General features: G+C 36.8%; 1 protein-coding gene across 1 annotated transcript in view; it reads right to left on the bottom strand.

Annotated features, from left to right (window-relative positions):
- The window catches only part of LOC136862884 (aldo-keto reductase family 1 member A1), a 137,317-nt gene that overhangs the window by 38,880 nt on the left and 78,798 nt on the right, over positions 1-19,639 (bottom strand). Inside the window, exons 2-4 of the mRNA XM_067139157.2 lie at positions 7,259-7,426; positions 5,008-5,208; positions 4,141-4,397 (exon numbers count right to left, since the gene is read on the bottom strand). Coding sequence (XP_066995258.1) covers positions 4,141-4,397; positions 5,008-5,208; positions 7,259-7,426 — 626 coding nt within the window. The remainder of the gene's footprint in view (positions 1-4,140; positions 4,398-5,007; positions 5,209-7,258; positions 7,427-19,639) is intronic.

The raw sequence follows: 19,639 nt of genomic DNA, 5'->3' as shown, positions 1-19,639 counted from the left end.
AGGGTTGGTACAATGATGAATGCAGGCATAAAAAGTATGAAGTACTGAAAGCATTGAAGGTGTATAGAAAGCACAGGGGGAATCATAGGATTGAATTTTGTAACTTGAGAAAAGAATATAGAGAAATACTGTATACAACTAAGTCCGAATGGCAGAAGCAGAGAGTTGTTGAATTGAAGAGTAATTGAAAACAGAATGAAAGTAGAAAAGTATGGAGTACACTTAAGAGGATCTGTGGAATGCAGAAACTTCCTCAGCAGGCTGAAATAAGTCAGGCTATCTGGGTGGAGCACTATAAAAAATTATTAGTGGTTGAAGGTAGGTGGAGACCGAAAATAGAATAAAACAGAATATTGGTACAGCTGGGGTGTACTATGCCTGCATTAGATAAGGAAATATCGATAGAAGAATTAGGAGAGGTCTTAGGGAAAGCCAAGAAAGGTAAATCAGGAGCGATTTTGGGTATCACTAATGAATTTTGGAACCAGGTGGCGCAGAATAAGGATATCCTAGAAAGTATTGTGAAATTATTTAACAGAATATTTGAAGGGTGGGGGGGAGTTTCCCAAATCTTGGCAAGTGGAAGTGATCTTGCCCAATCTACAAGAAGAAAGGAGATAAATTTAAACCAAATAATTATAGGGGCATAACATTGTTGGATACATTAAGTAAAATATACACAGGTGTGTTGGCAAAAAGGATTATGAAGTGGGCAGAGGGGGAATCAATTCTGGAGAGACTTCAGTCAGCCTTTAGAGAAAGGATGAGGACAACTGATGATATGTTTGTAGTAAAAACAATAATGGATAAGTATGTAAAAAAGAAAGGTGGAAAATTGTACATTACTGCTAATGACTTGGAGAAAGCATTTAATTCTGTGAGCAGAGGGACAGTCGTAGCTAAGATGAGAAGGATAGGGGTGTCTCATAAGATGATAAGAGCGGTTGAGAATGTCTTTTCAGAAGTGAAGTGCTCAATTAAAATTAAGGAGGGAGTACTAATTGGGGAAATATTCTCTAAAGTAGGATTGAAACAGGTTTGTAAGTTGTCACCTGTACTGTTCTTATTGTTTATAAATGATATATTTCAATCAAAAGGTTTCGAGGCAGGGGTTTACCCAAGTCTTGAGAACCAGGATATTCCGGGTCTCATTTTTGCTGATGACATCCTTCTGCTCACACTGACACCCAGGGTAGTATAAATGTAGTGGTAAATTACTGTAAAGAGTGGAATTGAAAAATTAATGCACAGAAAAAAAATAGTCCTAAGAGTTAAGGAAATTGAAAAGCAACATATTGCTGCACAATGTAGAAGTAAGAGGTCATTAGAAGAATTTTGTAATGTAAGTGGGACAATGAGGATAAATGTAGAGATTATAACTAATAAGGGAATGAGGGGTATAATATGGTGGTTAATGGGAATACATAAGAATAAAGCATACAGACAAAACAGAGATGAAAATAAATGTTTACTATGTTCTGAAGAAATGGGCTGGGTACACCTTATAACAGATTGTTTAGAGATAAAGCAAATATGAGATAAATTTATAGATGGAGCGGATGTAAGAAAAATTGATAACGAAAATCAGCTGTATACAATTGTAAAGTTATTGAACAGAGAATGGATGCACCCAGGCAGAATTGCAAAATTATTTAACATTATTAAGGGAATGTGAAGTAGGAAACTGGTGGAAGGAAAAGAAGTGATGCATGTCAGCCAGGTACTGAATTGTGCCTAAGGTAATCTAGACAATATAACTCTGTTGAAGTCTAGAGCCATTAGGTACATAGATTTAAGGTATAGTATGGAACTACTTTGTCGTAGTAGTTCTATTAGTCTGCATGTGTCCTATTTTTGCCATATTGCCAATAGTCTCAAAATACAATACTAATATTCTTTTTTCTTTTTTTTTTTTTTCTTCTCAATAGTCTGAAAAAGACAATACTGATATTCTTTGAGGTTTTGTTTTGTGTGTTATATTAATTTTCATTGATGTTTTGGTTTTTCTTTTAAAGTTCCATCTATCAACACAATTCTAACATTCATTTCAGGTTATTCTTTCTCTGTCCAATTTCTAATCATCTGTGTTTATATTAATATTCATTGAAAGTTCCATTTATTAACACAATTTCAACAGTCATTTCAGGTTACTCTTCCTAACTTTTGTATACTGCATCACAAACTATGAAACGATTACAATAAACAATACCCTCTCTCTAACCTATGGTTTTCAAGATTATGGGAGATGGGTATCTTTGATATGATTTGATTTGATTTGATTTGAATGGTGACAGAAAGATCCATGTTATGGGTTTTTGAAGTACTGCGGTGGCCCCATATTAATTTGGCTGGAGTGTCGGTAGTTAGAGAATGTAGAACGGTTTACATATCTGGGTAGCATTATTAATGAAAGTAATGAAATCAACCCTGAAATTAATAACAGACTAAGTAAAGATACAACATTTTTTTTTTTTTTTTTTTTTTTTTTTTTTTGCTATGGGGCTTTACGTCGCACCGACACAGATAGGTCTTATGGCGACGATGGGATAGGAAAGGCCTAGGAGTTGGAAGGAAGCGGCCGTGGCCTTAATTAAGGTACAGCCCCAGCATTTGCCTGGTGTAAAAATGGGAAACCACGGAAAACCATTTTCAGGGCTGCCGATAGTGGGATTCGAACCTACTATCTCCCGGATGCAAGCTCACAGCCGCGCGCCTCTACGCGCACGGCCAACTCGCCCGGTTACAACATTTTATCATCAAGTCAGAGAGCTTTTATGGGATGACAAAGTACCCAAGAGAACGAAATTAACATTATATAAACAATATTTCATACCAATTGTAACATACAGACTAGAAACACTGGTAACTAATAAGGGACAAGATAGTAAGATCCAAGCAGTAGAAATAAAATTTTTAAGAACATTGGTTAAAAAGACAAGAAGAGATAGAATTCGAAATATTAAAATCAGAGAAGAGCTAAATATAGATCCGTTAGTACAGAACATACAGAAAGCAAGACTGAGGTGGTTCGGACATGTAAAAAGAATAGGAAAGGAACGGGTAGCAAGAAGGGATTTGAAAAGAGAAGTTAAGGGAAAGAGACCAGTTGGAAGACCGAGAAGAAGGTGGATGGATCAGATTTGGAAGCACATTACAGAAGCTGGATTGGATGTGGCGGAAGTAATGGAGCAGGAAAAGTGGAAGGACGGAAAGGAGTGGAGGAGGCTTGTTAACCACACCCGGGCGACTGGAGTGGGACATTGATGATGATGATGATGATGATGATGATGATGATGATGATGATGATGATGATGATGGTAGTTAAGCCAATGTAACAAGTTGGGCAGAGTCTGCAATGAATCTGGAAGATGTTATTGGGTGAACTGCAGTTATGCAGTCTTACATGCTAGCGAGTGAGAATATCATCCTTGTCCCCACAAAATCAATCACATTTTAAAACAAACATTCAATCATCTCTCAACCTTATCCCACACCCGTGATCTTACATGAAGCCCCACAGTCATTTTCAGATGCCCATCAAACCTCAGAAATTTTCTCGCACACTATGAACTACACCAACCCTTCTGGCTGCTACACCTGTGAACACAACTGCTGTAAAAATTTCCATCTACATATACCCCACACCACTTTTGCCATTAGCATCAGCAGCCAAAAGTTTTGTTTTCCCGTCTTTCTTTTGTGTGAACTCTATCCATGCATTCTTACGTGTTAAGTCACAGACCTCCATCTGTTTCCTATAGATATCTATTTGTATACATGTAATTGTGGTTACTATTGGTCTTACAAATGTGTATCTGTTCTGTATGATTATCCTGATTGGTGTAAGTTAAAATCTGAGGATCATGTAATATGATGGTTTTAATGTAACTCCTAATTTCAAGAAATCTTCTTATAGGCTATATAATGTTAAGCTTTGGTAACCCAAGGGAGAAACAGGGTAACCCTAGGCAGAAATAGACTTTACAAAATAATTTACATTCACAAGGGACATAAATGGTTGGCATATTTATGATGCAGAGATAAAACAGGAATCAAAAGTCTGAACAGTGAATAACTTGACAGGGACAGGAGAGAGAATACCGGTAACTAAATCGTATTTTGAGGCAATATAGACATTACTTTTCATCATTGTCTCCAATCATCTTCACGAAAGAGGCCAGTCCTGGTGATCCAATAGGTGCATAAGCACACACGGTGATGCCCAGGGCTCTACAAAATGCTACTAATTCTCTCTGCTGAAAATAAACATGTAGCTCCACTTGCAGATTAGCTGGCCGTATACGAGCTGCTTCCACAATGCGTGCTATCTGACGCGAGTTGAAATTTGAAAGTCCAATGGATCGAGTTCTACCAGCATCCACTTGGGCTTCCATAGCCTGTGGAAAAGAAGAGCAAATATCTAATGAATGTTCTGTTGTGAATCTAAAACTGACTACAATGTACAAATAAATGGTATTTTGAAAGTGATACAAATCTATTTGCCTTCAGTTTTAGGTATCAGGTTTTAATATTAAATAAGAAACAAAAAGAAAATCTCAGGAGTTGAAATACCATATTTAAAATTTTGGTCCTTATTTGAAAAAGTTGAATATTCCATCTGTGGTGTAGGTTCATGATAATAGAAAATAATTATTTTTAATAATGAGAGAGTGAAATAATTAATTCCTATTATATAAGTTACACGTCAACACGAAAATGAAAATTATAACTTATGATAGACAGAAAGACCAAACTACAATTCTAATGTATGATTTAGAAATCCATGATAACAATGGAGTAATAAATAAAAGTGCACTGGATTTAGAGACGATTGTCACATTACTCTCTACCTAATACTCAAATACCTGTACAGAAATAGTTGTATGAATTTTGAATATATATAATATTTTAGTTCTTAATATTATTCAGGTTTTATTTACATTGCTGAGATAATCATTTTTGTAGCTTGAATGAAAGGTAATTTAACATGTTAATTATTGAACCTACCTTCCATACACTGACAATATCTGTGTCCATGTCCAGGAGCAAGTTTCCTGCATCATCACGTGGTAGCATTTCATCTCCCTTTTCTAGTAGCCCAACAGGATGATGCACTAGGTACAGATCAAGGTAGCTGGTCTGTAGAGCCTCCAAAGATTTCTTGATATATTTTTCCACACTTTTGGGCCTATTCCCAAAATTTGGCAACTACATATGAAATTAAAAGAAGGAATACTACTTAGTATTAATAATATGTATATAGAATTATAAATGAGTAATAGTGTGTATACCAATCAGATTACTTAAATTGTGTTCTCATACTGTTTTCTCAGTCAGCAATATCCACTCAAATGCATTCATCAGAAGTACATTTCTGAATTAATATCTAAATATAAATATATACCTCAACCAAAGTTTGGAATACCATGAATTTGAACTCAGTCTTTTGATGCAGTACAAAGAGTCTAATAGGCATGGAAAGGAGAGCAACTGCATGCAGTCTTCGGCACACCTGTAGCTCAGAAGAAGTTGAAGCAAAGGGACGTGGCAGTAGAATTGATTACCAGAAAGCCACAATTTTTTGAGATACCAATCCTTGCATCATGTTGTAAGAGGATGATAACTTCTACTTTATCCATCTCTCTGTAATTCAAATCCTTAGAAACTGCTTTGAGTGACATATAGCCATCTTGTTGTGTATTGGCTGTTGAAAGTAAAGCAACTATCTGGATTTATCAAATTCTTGTATTCATCAATGTGCCAAGAAGGGTCAACAAGAAAGAATTTATAATGATTGATGCATTTGTGGATTAAAGACCTTCTACCTGCATGTCATGGCAGGAAAGGTAGGTTAAAGGAACTATGGTACGAAAACAAAGGACATCGACTGTAAGTACCATCTACTGTGGAGGTCTGATAGTGCTATGAATTGAGTACAGGGTCTCTCATACAAACCCAGACTGAACACACGGTGTTTGTACTCTGCACTATGGCAGCAGCAGTATGGGAGGCGCGTGCATAGTTCTTGACCTTACAAGCAGCCTCCATGTGTTTGACCTGGCAAGCATGAGTCGCCAGTCTGAGTCTCAGCTCTTAACACGGTGAGACAGTTATCATTGCAACACCGTATTTTCGTATGTAAAAGTTATTTTAAGTACAAGTCGGCTCGATGGGCATGTGACGCATTTGTTCAGAAATTTCGTGATGAAGTGCCACCTTCACAAGCACAGATTCACGTAATTGTAAATAAATTTGAAGCTGCTGGTTCAGTGCACAATAAGAAACATGCACACACATGAACAGTTTTAACAAAGGGAAAGCTAGATGGCATTGGTGCGAATCTTGAACAGTCACTGAATAAATCACTCACAAAATTAGCACGGGCCCATTGTTTAAAACCTGCTGACCAAGCCAAAAGAGTGAGATATTGTGAGTGGTAACTAGCATCACTGAATGATTGTTTATTCAACCCGCAGCTTGTGTTCTTTTCGGATGAGGCCTGGTTTCACCTTAATGGTCGTGTGAATAATCATAACTCTCACTATTGGTGTGCGGAAAATCCTAATGGTGTTTATGAAGTCCCTCATTATGATAGGAAGATTGGCGTTTGGTGTGCTGTTAGTGCAAGACAAATAATTGGGCCTACTTTTTTTTAGACGACAGTTAATGCAGAGAGGTACCAAGATGACATTTTGACACCGTTCTTCCGTCAGTTAACGGAAGGAGAAAAATCGTTTGGGTGGTTTCAACAAGATTCACCCCCTGCTCATACAGCAGAAGATTCTGTTCTTACAATCTCAGATTTACCAGTGGGGTAAACTGTAAGAAAAAATGTATCGAACAAATCCTCCGGGAACACCAAAGAAGGCTACGACAGGGCTGGCATGTAACGTCGTCGTCGTCGTCATCATCATCATCATCATCATCATCATCTAAACCTGTCTATCCTGCTAGTATGTTGTCTATAAACATAGCATTGTTTGTTGTATACTCCTCCATATTTCCTTACTTTCCAGTTTAAAAAAAAAAAAAAATGATTCCTCTTGACAAATGCTATTCTATCAGCAACTTTGACTTTTTATGCTGAAACAAAAAGCCTTTCCTTTTGAAGCTAGGTTAACTAAAATAAGTGTGAATTCAGCACATGCAGTGCAATTTCTATTCTATGAAATTTACATCTCAGAACAATTCTTTGTCTTATACATACCAATAGTATAAATATCAATATTAAATCTCAGTGGGAACATTTGATTTGTACCTTAGTCACTATAAATAAATCTTCTCTCTTAATTTTCCCTGCATCAATCCACTTCTTGAGAGCTCTCCCAATTGCAGCCTCATTCATGTAAACATACGCTGTATCAATATGCCTGTAACCGGCTTCCAGGGCAGCACTAATGGCAGCATCAACCTCAGCATCACTAGCCTGCAATGAAAAGTACAAATACTTGGTATTAAAAATATTATGAGTGTTTTAGTTGTTGGCCTACAGATAGCTAGTAATTGCACTTTTCTCTTCTGGTGACAAATTGGTCTAAGAATCAAAGAATTACTTAACCACCTAATCGATACTTTTATTTGCCTTTGGCACATTTTAAGGATTTGTCCCACCCTCCAAAACAAAACCCCTCCCCCACCACCATTGTCCTTCCCCCATTAGACAAAGTTTTAAGCCCTTCAGGAGAAGAGATCAAGGCTGTTATGGGAACAATGTATTGTGTATACTTTCATCTTTTTGTATCTAAGCATAAGTGAATACAGCTGATGCAAAGCAGACAAAACATTTATATACTATGAATGATTTTATAAAATTGCCAAAGGCAAATAAAGGTATCAATTAGGTGTTAAATAATTCTTTCATTCTTAGATTGTCATATCGATATGGACATGAAGTGGATAGTCCGTAAGACAAACTGATTATGAATTTGTGTGCCCTTTAGAGATGTGGTCTGATGTATTAATAAAATTGGACTGTAGGCTACTAACAAATCACTGCAAGGAAAATGTTCTACCCTTGATGTAGCATCGAGTTTGCAATCTGGTTTGGCAAAAGATATTCAAAACCTACATGAAGAAGCAGCTCAGAAGAACACAGCCAAAGCCAAAGATGTTTGCGATTCTATGGTGATCTAAAAGAGAGAAATGTGAAATGGATGGCTGGAGAGATGGCTGAAGACAAGGCAAACTTGATCTGTGCTGAGAAATCATTTGAGTTCAAGTGCTTCACTGTATCTGATAGAATAATAAATGAAATCGAAAACAGATCCCACATATATCACATCATTTCATTTGACTTCAATTTCCTGTCAGGAAATGCACTGCCATTTTACCCTAAAAAAATGTGCAGCTTAATTTGGTGCCAAATATAGTAGAGAAATTGATACAGAGGACCTACAGTAGTATGCAAAGTAAATAATTTAAAATTCCAGGTGAGAGCTGATGAAAAACATTGGTATGACTTCCCATTTCGATATTTTGAAATTTTTTTAAAAGTATGGGTTAAGACATGCTTATCCAAACATGGAATTAGTTTTGCAGATATTCATAACAATGCCAGTGAGTGTAGCATCTTAGAAACATAGTTTCAGTAAACTAAAAATGGTAAAAACTACATAAGGTCAAGTATGGGTGAAAGCAGACTATCAAATCTAGCAATCTTGTTGGCAGAATATGACAATGCATCAAAACCTGATTTCAATTATATAATCAATATGTATGCATTGCTCAGAGCAATGAAATAGAAAGTACAAAATTATAATTAATACAAAATTCCTGAGAAGGGATACCTTCCACCACCACTCATAACAAACTATGTACAGCTTTTTAACCAAATGTTGCAGTCAAATCTACATTTTGAATTTTTAATCATTTAGAGACTAGAGAATATCATTTGATATTAATATTTTAATTCAGCTCATATGCTCTAAACTCTTATTTATTAACCCTCTGTTTTATTTTATTTTTACTTAATCATTTATGTTCTCTACATATGTATGTTCAGTCTTTAGTCCTAAGGCTGGTTGGATCCTCAACAGCTCTGCCATCAGCTGTCATAGATGGCCTAGGCATCACTGAACAGGCATACTAGGGAAATGAGGAGTGAGGTAGTTTTCTGTTGCTTTCCTCACTGAGCCAGAAGTTGCTATTACATATCAGTCTGCCAAGCCCACTGAAATGCATGCATCAACCGGCCCTCTGAGCAATATTTTCATGCCATTCATAGCAGGGACTGGCTGCAGAAGAAATATCATTACTAGCATCGCTCATACCTCAGTCACTTTCATACTGTCAAAGCCAAGGATAAGAAAGAGACAGATCAATGAAAGTAACAAAATTGCTCTAGCCCATACCAGAAGACATAGTGCACTGTAAACACGAGGTCCTGCCAGCAAAGGCATGTTCTATACATAGTATGAAATAAATACAACCTGTTTTTTACTATATATCACACAAAAGTAGATTTTCAGTAGCTGCTGTAAACAATAAGCTATAGATTATGGTTTACTTTATGCTTTTCAGAATATAAGTACAATTTGTAGTGTCTTTACTGCAGCGATACATTTATCAATTGATCACCACTGATCAGCTTTTAGTGCAATTCCCTGGTGGCAGATTCCCTATCAGCTTTATCTTGTCTTTTCTTAAATAATTACAAGGAAGTTGGAAATTAATTGAACATCATCCTTGGTAAATTATTCAAATCCCTAACTCCTCTCCCTATAAACAAATATTTCCCCCAACTTGTCCTCCTGAATGCCTCCTATGTTTTAAAACACCACACAACCTTATTCGTCTGCTATGTACTGCCATTCCACGCCATCTCTTCCGTGACAGTTCGGAACATACTGCTTAACTTTGACTTTATAAAATAACAATAAATTATTTTATTATTTTACCCACCTAATCAATACATTAAACACATACAATTAGGACCTTGTCCTTATTAAATTGTTCATTGACATATTATTTAAAAATATGGTACACGTTTTGCCTTAATTATGTCGGCATCATCAGCCATGATTTGACCTTAAAATAAAATCGGGCACCTGATTGACTTATGAACTAATGTTACAGTAGGATTGTATTAAAAAGAATCTTAAAAGGTCGTGTATAAAAACTAACATGTGGCACAGTTACACATGTGGTTGAAAACGGAAAAACATTCCGAATTATCAAATCAAATGTCATCTTGTTAAAATGTAATAATAAACACTGACATTTATAACGTCATTAATAGGTGGTCTTAAGGCTAATGAATAATCAGTTAAGTGCGTAAGCTAACTGTTATTAGCATGTGGTATAATATTTTCACTTTATTGATGGTGTGAAAGCTGGTAGCTCTTAGTTGATATTTTAATTTGATTTGGACTCCTTTGAACCATCTCACTTGATGTGATGTTTTGACGTTATTAGGAATTGCAAGTTTTGTTGACATGCTGGTCAAAAGGGGTGATGCTAGAGGCGTGTGTAGATAAGCACAATGATCGTTGATTCTAAGGTGAAGTCTCTTGGCTTGTAGCGAAAGTAACTTGTTGCGTTATGATCTTATGAACTGCTGGCTGATAATTAAGGCAAAACAAAAAAATTTGTTGTGACGACATTTTATCAATATTATGTAATTAACATCTAGTCCATTAATGATACAATTTAATTGTCAATTTTACTTGTTTACTTTTTAAGTAGTGTTGAAAATTTATTGTGTAAAACAGTTTCAATGAACAAAATTATTGTAAATAAGGTCTAGTGTATGACTCAACCTTGAGAAAATTGTATAAAAGATGACTGAAGATGCAAGCGAAACATGTCCCAATTAATGTTTGTATTGTAATGTCACTTCAGAGACAATAAACATTTTATGTATTGAATTGCGTGGATAATGAAAACAAGAATTGTAAATACTAGTAGTAAGTTCAATATGGGTAAAAACATGAAACTGGTTTTATGCAACATATTGCTTAGTCGAGCAGTTCATCTCTTTTCTCTCAAGTCCTCCCAGCCCAAGGTATAAGTTACAACGTTTTTCTAACACTACTTTTTTGTCGGATATCACATAGTACAAATCGTGTTACTTTTCTTTGTAATTTTTCCAGATCTCATATCAAGCAGTGGTGTGCATTGAATCCCTGCTACCTAAGTGCTGCAGGGGGAAGGAATTTTGTATTTACATTTACTTATTAATCCTTAGAAGGTTTCTTTATCAAGCTAAAACAAGGTGGAAACAGCTAAGTCAAGGCAAATACAGCTGTCTCAATGCTAGAAGAATGCGGAAGTCCCGTTATTGAGTAGCTAAGGTCAATTATTAAAGGACTATATCTTCTTCTTCTTCTTCTTCTTCTTCGTCTTCAAAAAAAAAATCAAAATCTCTTTATTTGCAAATGAGGTGCCTACCTCGGTGGCAAATGGTACACTAAAATACATTATTGTCAAGCACTAAATATTAAATTAACAAGAGAACAAAATTTTCCTATAATACAATATTATACAATTTACGCTAACAATTTTTTCTATTAAACACACAGCTCATCCTTAGTAAATTTATATTGTTTACAAAATTCTTCTAATAATATCTCCTGTACTACTTACAAATATAGTCAACTGATATACTTTATGTGGAATTACTTCAAATGATACTGTACAACTGGTATAAGATTAAATTTTACATTGCTTTTATTTACTTTTTCTGTTTTCCTTTACCCATTCTGGAACCTAAGTAGCATAACGACCTGCTGCGTCTTAACCAGAGCCCCTTTTGCCACCACTTTTCAGAGTTCCTGAAGGGCCTTCACAGCTACCGTAGCGCTCCCAGGGCCCTCGAAGTCCCCACTGTACTTCACCCCTACAGGCAGTCCCCTACATTGGCTGTCCAAACTCCTTAGACTAGGGGATGGAATTAATTTATTCACACACATTTTTTTATTTACATTAACCTTTCATTTATTTTCTCTGTTGCTGTTTATTCTCTTCTTGAATATCTGTACAGATTTTGGAAACGGATCAAACACTACCCCTGGTAAACTGTTCCACTCCTTTACACCCTTCCCAATGAATGAAAATTTACCCCAATCGCTTCTACTAAAATTTCTTCTAATTTTACATTTGTGGTCAGTCCTGCCGATATAATTATTTTCCAACTGAAGCCTCTCACGGATATCTCCCCATGCTGCTTCTCCTGTATAGGCTCTATATAATCCTATAAGTCTAGTTTTCTCCCTTCTCTTACTTAAAGTTTCCCACCCTAGTTCCTTTAACATTTCTGATACACTACTCTTTCTCCTGAAATCCCCTGTTACAAACCTTGCTGCTTTCCTCTGCACACTGTCTATTTCTTTTATTAGGTATTCTTGGTGAGGATCCCAAACACTGTTTGCATATTCCAATAATGGACGAACCATACTTAGGTAACTTTTCTCTTTTAATTCTTTGTTGCATCCTTTAAGTAGCCTCATTATGACATGTAATTATCTGTATGCTTTCCCAATAATGTCATCAACATGACCCTTCCAGTGCAAATAACTTTCAAATTTTACACCTAAGTATTTGCACTTGCCATCTTTTGGGATAACTACCTCATCCAAAGTATATTCAAATTCAGTTTTAAAACTCCTGTTTGTAAATGTTGTAACAGTTGATTTGCCTCCATTAACCTTCATATTATTCTCTTCAACCCATTGTTGGATACTCTCAAGGTCCCTTTGTAATTCTGAACAATCCTCAATGGTATTTATTTCCCTATAAACAATTATGTCATCTGCATACAACCTTATTTTTGATGTTATATTATTCCCTAAATCATTTACGTATATTAAGAAAAGTAACGGACCGATTATACTACCCTGTGCAATTCCCTTCCAAACTTTCTCTTCCTGAGATACATTATTTCCTACTTTGACTTCCTGAACCCTTGAATTTAGAAATGTTTTCACCCAACGTGTAACCCTTACGTCCAGTCCTATTCCCTCCAATTTCTTTAATAATATTCCATGTTCCACTCTATCAAAGCCTATCAAAGATTCATGGCTATGCAATCTAACTGGCCTCCTGAATCCAATTGATCTGATATGTCCTGCTGAAATCCCACCAGTTGTGCCTCACAAGAAAATTTCTTTCTAAATCCATACTGGCTCATCATGAACCAATTTTTATCATCACATATCCCTCTGATGTACTTTGATATTAAACTCTCCAGTATTTTACAAACTATACTGGTCAGGCTGATTGGTCTGTAGTTTTCTGGTTTCCTTTTATCACCCTTTCCTTTATAAATTGGTATTATTATAGATTCCTTCCATTCCTTTGGTATTACACTATTATTTATGACATAGTCAAAGAGAAATTTTAAATAAGGCACTATGTACCACCCCATTGTCTTTAACTCCTCCCCAGTAATTTGATCACTTCCTGCTGCTTTTCCTTGCTGAAGCAGTTGGATTTCTCTGAAAATATCTTCATTTGTGAATGAGAAGCTTCTTGTTTCCCTCTGTGTCTCTCCTTCTGTATCTTCTGTTTCGGTTTCCAACTCCTGACAATCATCTACTGAATATCTGAATTCCTTACTAAAGAGGTTTGCTTTCTCAGTATCTGTTAAATAGTGTTCACCCGCTTCTCCCACCATTGTAAGAATTTGGATTCCTTTTCCTTTTTGATTCCTGATATATGAATACAGCTTTTTCCATTTCCCTTTGTGATCATTACGCTCTTGAAGAATGCCATTCATATAATTCTCTTTTGCTTCCTTTTTCACTCTATTCAGTTCCCTCATTAGCTGTTTTCTAGTTTCTCTACTCTCCATACCTTCTTTGATTTTCCTGTTTACTATTCTACATTTTCTTTTTAATTTTCTTATTTCCTTTGTATAATAAACAGGGTCTGAGGTCATTTTACCCTTCTTAACAGGTACAAATCTCTTCTCTCCTTCCCAAATGATGCCTTTGAATTTTGCCCAAAGTGTCTCCACATTACTCCCTTCACTTATCCAGCAACTGAATTGTGATTTAAGGTAAGTCCCAAATTCATCAACTTTAGTTTTTCTGTACAATTTCTTGTCTTGTGTGACCCTCTTATTAAGCCTTTTTGGTATCAGTCCTACATCCATTATTACAGCCTTATGGTCACCTATTCCTTCAATTACCTCAGTTTTATCAACAATTTCCCATGGTTTAATCAAGAATACATCTAGTAAGTTATTGAGACAAGTTGGTTCTTGTACTACATATGTAAATCCTCCCTCCCAAATTAACTTATTTGCCAGTTTCTGTTCATGGGCTTCACTTGTAGCTCCATTCCATTCAACTTCAGGCAAGTTTAGATCTCCCCCAATTATTACCACATCATTATTATTGTTTTTATGAGTATAATCTATTATTTTCTCAAATATTTCCACGTCCCTTTCCTCTCTTCCTGGCCTGTATGTTCCTATAATTCCCACCTCCATCATATTATCACAAATTAATTTTATCCCTAATATTTCATCCCTTTCATCGGTAAACCATTCATGTGAACAATAAGTTTCCTTCACCAGAATAAACACCCCCCCCTCCCTTTTTATCTCCTCGGTCTCTACGATAGACTGTGTACCCTTCTGGAAATACTTCTTTGTTACCCACCCCTTCTCTCAACCACGATTCCACTCCTATCACCACATCAGTCTCATAAGATTCCATCAATGTACCGAATTTTAATTGTTTATTTACTACACTCTGACAGTTTACCAAGAGTAATCTCAGACCCCCTTCCTCCCTAAAACTTGACTGTTGCATTTGGTTAACTTGAAATTCGTTACTTTCCTGAGTTTCATTTTCTAGTTGGCTGAGCCAGCTTGAAGTACGGCTGGCTCTTTCTACTAGTTTTCCTGGTCAGTATTATAACTCAAGGGAGTTGCCTCTTTTACAGTACATATCTTAAGATTAATAAAATCTAGAACAATATTTGCTATCTTTTGTTTACCTGAATTGTTTAGATGAAGGCCATGCTTTGTGTAACAGTGTCTTTCGAAACTGCTGCTATCAATTACCTGTGTATTACGAAAATGTTTACAAATTTTAACCATATCTGTATTAACTTTGTCCACTTCAATGTTCACACACGAGTCTCTAATCAAATCATGCCTGTGGGGCACGTTCACTACAAAGATGTTAGTGTGAGTCAGCTTACCTAGTGTAAATTTAAGTTCAGAAATGACATTCTTAGCGTCGTTCTTCTTCTTCTTCTTCTTCTTCCTCTTCCTCCTCCTCCTCCTCCTCCTCTTCATGGCTCTTTCCTCCCAGTTTATTATTGGGGTCGTTACGTAATAAGGCCTTGGCTCAGTTTATCGTTCGGATGCCTTCCCTGACGCCAGCCCTATGTGGATGGGTGTATTTACTATTGCATGCTCTGTGGTGCTTATTGTATTTACACGCATGGGTGTTCACTGTAATGAAATTATAAAAGTGCCAATAATAAAAGTGCCATCTATATAACAGCAGAGAATTAATTCATAGGCGGCTTCATAACATTACATGAAATCAAGTGGCTAGCTTGTGCCTTTGTTCCTTCTTCCTCTCTCTCTCTCTCTGTTCCCCACCCCAGTAATGGCCTTTCTAGGTACCGTATGTTGTAAAAAAGCATGGTGATAATTGGCAACGTTATTATTCTGTTTAAAGAATATAATAATAATAATAATAATAATAATAATAATAATAATAATAATAATAATAATAATAATAATAATAATAATAATAATAAAATAATAATAATAATAGAACAATGCAATTGACTTTACGTCCCACTAACGACTTCTGCAGTTATTGAGGACGCCCAGGTGCCGGAATTTTCTCCCGAAGGATTTCTTTTTCGTGCCGGTAAATCTACCAACACGAGGCCGACGTATTTGAGCACCTTCAAATACCACCGGACTGATCTGAGATCGAATGCGCTAACTTGAGCTCAGAAGGCCAGCGCTCTACCACCTGAGCTAAAGAGTCGGTATTTAAATAATAATAATAATAATAATAATAATAATAATAATAATAATAATAATAATAATAATAATAATGTCGGCCCTAACAGACGCCAGGTTACTGGAAACTTGTCTCACAAAAGTTCTCTAAAGTGACGAAAGACAATGACCCGGAGTTGTTCCATAAAACTTCTTCAAATTGTTATGGGCACCAAATAAATTTGACAATGTAAAAGGCTTCTTCGTACAATCCCCAAGTCAAATTATTTTTTCTGTAACTTGTCCCCAATTCCAATTTTTTCCCAACTCGTCTCACAGAAGTGACCTCTTGAATGAAATAATGAAGACTAGACTGCCTCAGACAATCACTACCCGCTGGAACTACAACATTCATACGGTGAATGTGGTTTACGAGAATAGAGAGAAACCGATTGAGTGCTTTCGTAGAATAGAAGAAGGTAAAACGCTATTAGCGTAAATGAAGCCAGTGGACTGCGACGTGCTCTTGAGGATACCATATTCACGTTCTGGTTGTACCGTATATTTTTCACAAATTAACGCCGCATGTTGACATACTGTACAATCAGCAACAAAAACGCGAAACAGATTCAATCCAAATAAAGAAAGCCTATTTCTGAGTTAGCAAAGTGTGTAACACAACAACGTGAAGAAATAGATACCGGTACCATTTCATGTGATCTCACGGAATACAATAATTCTGATAAAAGACGTAGAGTAAGTGACCAAGGACCTTTGCAGCGAAAGAAGTCTGTGACGTTGTAATGAATCAGGTGCATGATAGGTTTGCATTTAATGGGTATATTGAAGCTGCAACACTACTGAACTCCCTATTCATTTGAAAAATTCTCTATAAACTTTCCAGAAACTGTATTAAATTCTACTCTGTTACATTATCCAATGTTGCAGAAAGAAAGGCTAAAGACGGAATTAGAAGTGATCTATAAACGGACAGATTTCAGGCAAGTCAAAGGAGCTCTACCACTCCTCACTTTTATTTTAGAAAATAATCTGAAATCAGCGTTCAAAGAAACGCTACAGCTTCTCAGGATAATTGTGACAACACCCATTTCCACAGCCGAAGCAGAGTGCTGTTTTATCGACACTGGCTCGTACTAAGACATTTCTACGCAACGCAATGACCGAAGAACGACTGTCTGCTCTGGCAATGATTTCTATTGCGAAAACCTCATTTACGATGTGCCTGACTGACGATAAGGTCATTTCTAAGTTTGTGAATTTACGGCATAGAAGAATGGAATTCGTGGTTAAATAAAGGAATAACACTGCCATCGTCGAACAAAGCCCGACCGTATTCTTCATTTGTAAGGCCAGGGCGAGTAGACTATGCTTCGTTCGTCCTGTAGACTCAGGCCTATCAGTGGTACAGTAATTTAAATGGACTTCAGGACTGCGTGGCCATCCAACGGTAGTTCCATGATTTATATAGCGCTGTGAACGTATTTCAGGTAGACTTCAGTGACAGTAGGTACATTTAAATAGTTCAAGATACTTTAGTGATAGTAGGTACTGCACATTTAAATAGTTACATTAGTGTGAATAGGTACTGCATATTTAAATAGTTCAAGATACTTTAGTGATAGTAGGTACTGTACATTTAAATAGTTCAAGATACTTTAGTGATAGTAGGTACTGTACATTTAAATAGTTCAAGATACTTTAGTGACAGTAGTTAAACTGTTCAAAATACTTAGGGTGATGAATAGTCTGGATCCCCACCTTCTTCGAATGGACTCCAACATTTCATTCCACAGTTTCTCTTCAAATGAAGAAGATGACAGTGAAGTAGGCGAGTAATGATCATGTATTTAACATTGTATGACGTGTATCCAAGTATGCATTTGTTTGCTCATGTGTGCTCAGTAAGAACGTAAATTTATGAAAAAGTAGTGCCCCTCTGCCAGTTCCCCTCAACAACCGCTGCTGATAGTGAAAGGATTACTGTTGTCAAGATAGACACCGAACAAATGCCCATCACAATAGTGCATGTCTATATGCCTGCCAGTTCAGCAGATGATGAGGAAATCGAAAGAATGTGTGAAAAGATGGAAGATTTAATACCATGTATAAAAGGTGACGAGAATCTAATTGAGATGGGAGACCGGAATGCAGTGGTAGGCCAAGGGAGAGAAGGTAATACAGTAGGAGAATTCGGATTGGGACAAAGGAATGAAAGAGGAAGTCGGCTGGTTGAATTCTGCATCAATCATAATTTAGTCCTTGCTAATACTTGATTCAAACACCACAAACGACGGCTGTATACGTGGACGAGACCTGGAGACACTGGAAGGTATCAAACAGACTTCATTATGATTAGGTAGAGATTCAAAAACCAGGTGCTGGATTGCAAAACTTTCCCCGGAGCAGACGTGGACACTGATCATAACTTGCTGGTCATGAAATGCCATCTGAAGTTGAAGAAATTGAAGAAAGGAAGGAATGCTAGGAAATGGGATTTAGACAAGTTGAAAGAAAAGAGTGTGAGGGATTGTTTCAAGGAACATGTAGCACAAGGACTAAATGAAAAGGCTGAAGGAAACACAATAGAGGAGAGAATGGACAGTCTTGAAGAATGAGGTCAGTAGGGCTGCTGAAGGAAGGAAAGAAAAACTAAGAATCAATGGATAACTCATGAGATACTAGACCTGATCGATGAACGACGAAAATACAAGAATGCATAAAATGAAGAGGGCCGAAAAGAATACAGGCGATTAAAGCATGAAGTGGGTAGGAAGTGCAGGGCAGCTAAGGAATAATGGCTAAAGGAGAAGTGCAAGGATGTTGATGGTTGTATAGTCCTTGGAAACGTAGATGCTGCGCATAGGAAAATCAGGGAAACCTTTGGAGAAAGTAATTTTTTTTTTTTTTTGCTATTTGCTTTACGTCGCACCGACATAGATACGTCGTATGGCGACGATGAGATAGGAAAAAGCCTAGGAAGTGGAAGGAAGCGACCGTGGCCTTAATTAAGGTACAGCCCCGGCATTTGCCTGGTGTGAAAATGGGAAACCACGGAAAACCATCTTCAGGGCTGCCGACAGTGGGGCTCGAACCCACTATCTCCCGATTACTGGATACTGGCCGCACTTAAGCGACTGCAGCTATCGAGCTCGGTTTTGGAGAAAGTAAAATTAGGTGTGTGAATATTAAGAACTCAGAAGGAAAACCACTTCTAGGGAGAGAAGACAGGGCAGAAACATGGCAGGAACATACCCAATAGTTGTATCAAGGTAAAGACGTAGATGTTCTGGTTTTGGAACAAGAAGAGTCTGTTGATGCTGACGAAATGTGAGACCCAATTTCGAGGTCTGAATTCGACAGAGCTTTGAGAGACCTAAATAAGAACAAGGCATCTGAAATTGATAACATTCCCTCTGAATTACTGACTGCCTTAAGAGAAATCAGCATGGCGAGGTTATTTCATTTAGTGTGTAAGATGTATGAGATAGGAGAAGAGCCATCCGATTTTCGACAGAATGTTATACCTATTCCCAAGAAAGCCGGTGATGACAAGTGTGAAAATTACCGCACCATTAGTTTAGTATCTCACGCCTGCAAAATTTTAACACGTATTATTTAAAGAAGAATGAAAAGACAGGCTGGAACTGAGTAAAGAGAAGATCTTTGGCTTCAGAAGGAATGTAAGAACACGTGAAGCAATCCAGA

Source organism: Anabrus simplex, chromosome 2 (genome assembly GCF_040414725.1).
Source record: "Anabrus simplex isolate iqAnaSimp1 chromosome 2, ASM4041472v1, whole genome shotgun sequence".
Lineage (NCBI taxonomy): Eukaryota > Metazoa > Arthropoda > Insecta > Orthoptera > Tettigoniidae > Anabrus > Anabrus simplex.
Note: the sequence above shows the minus strand (reverse complement) of the source record. Positions and strands in the feature narration are given on the sequence as shown.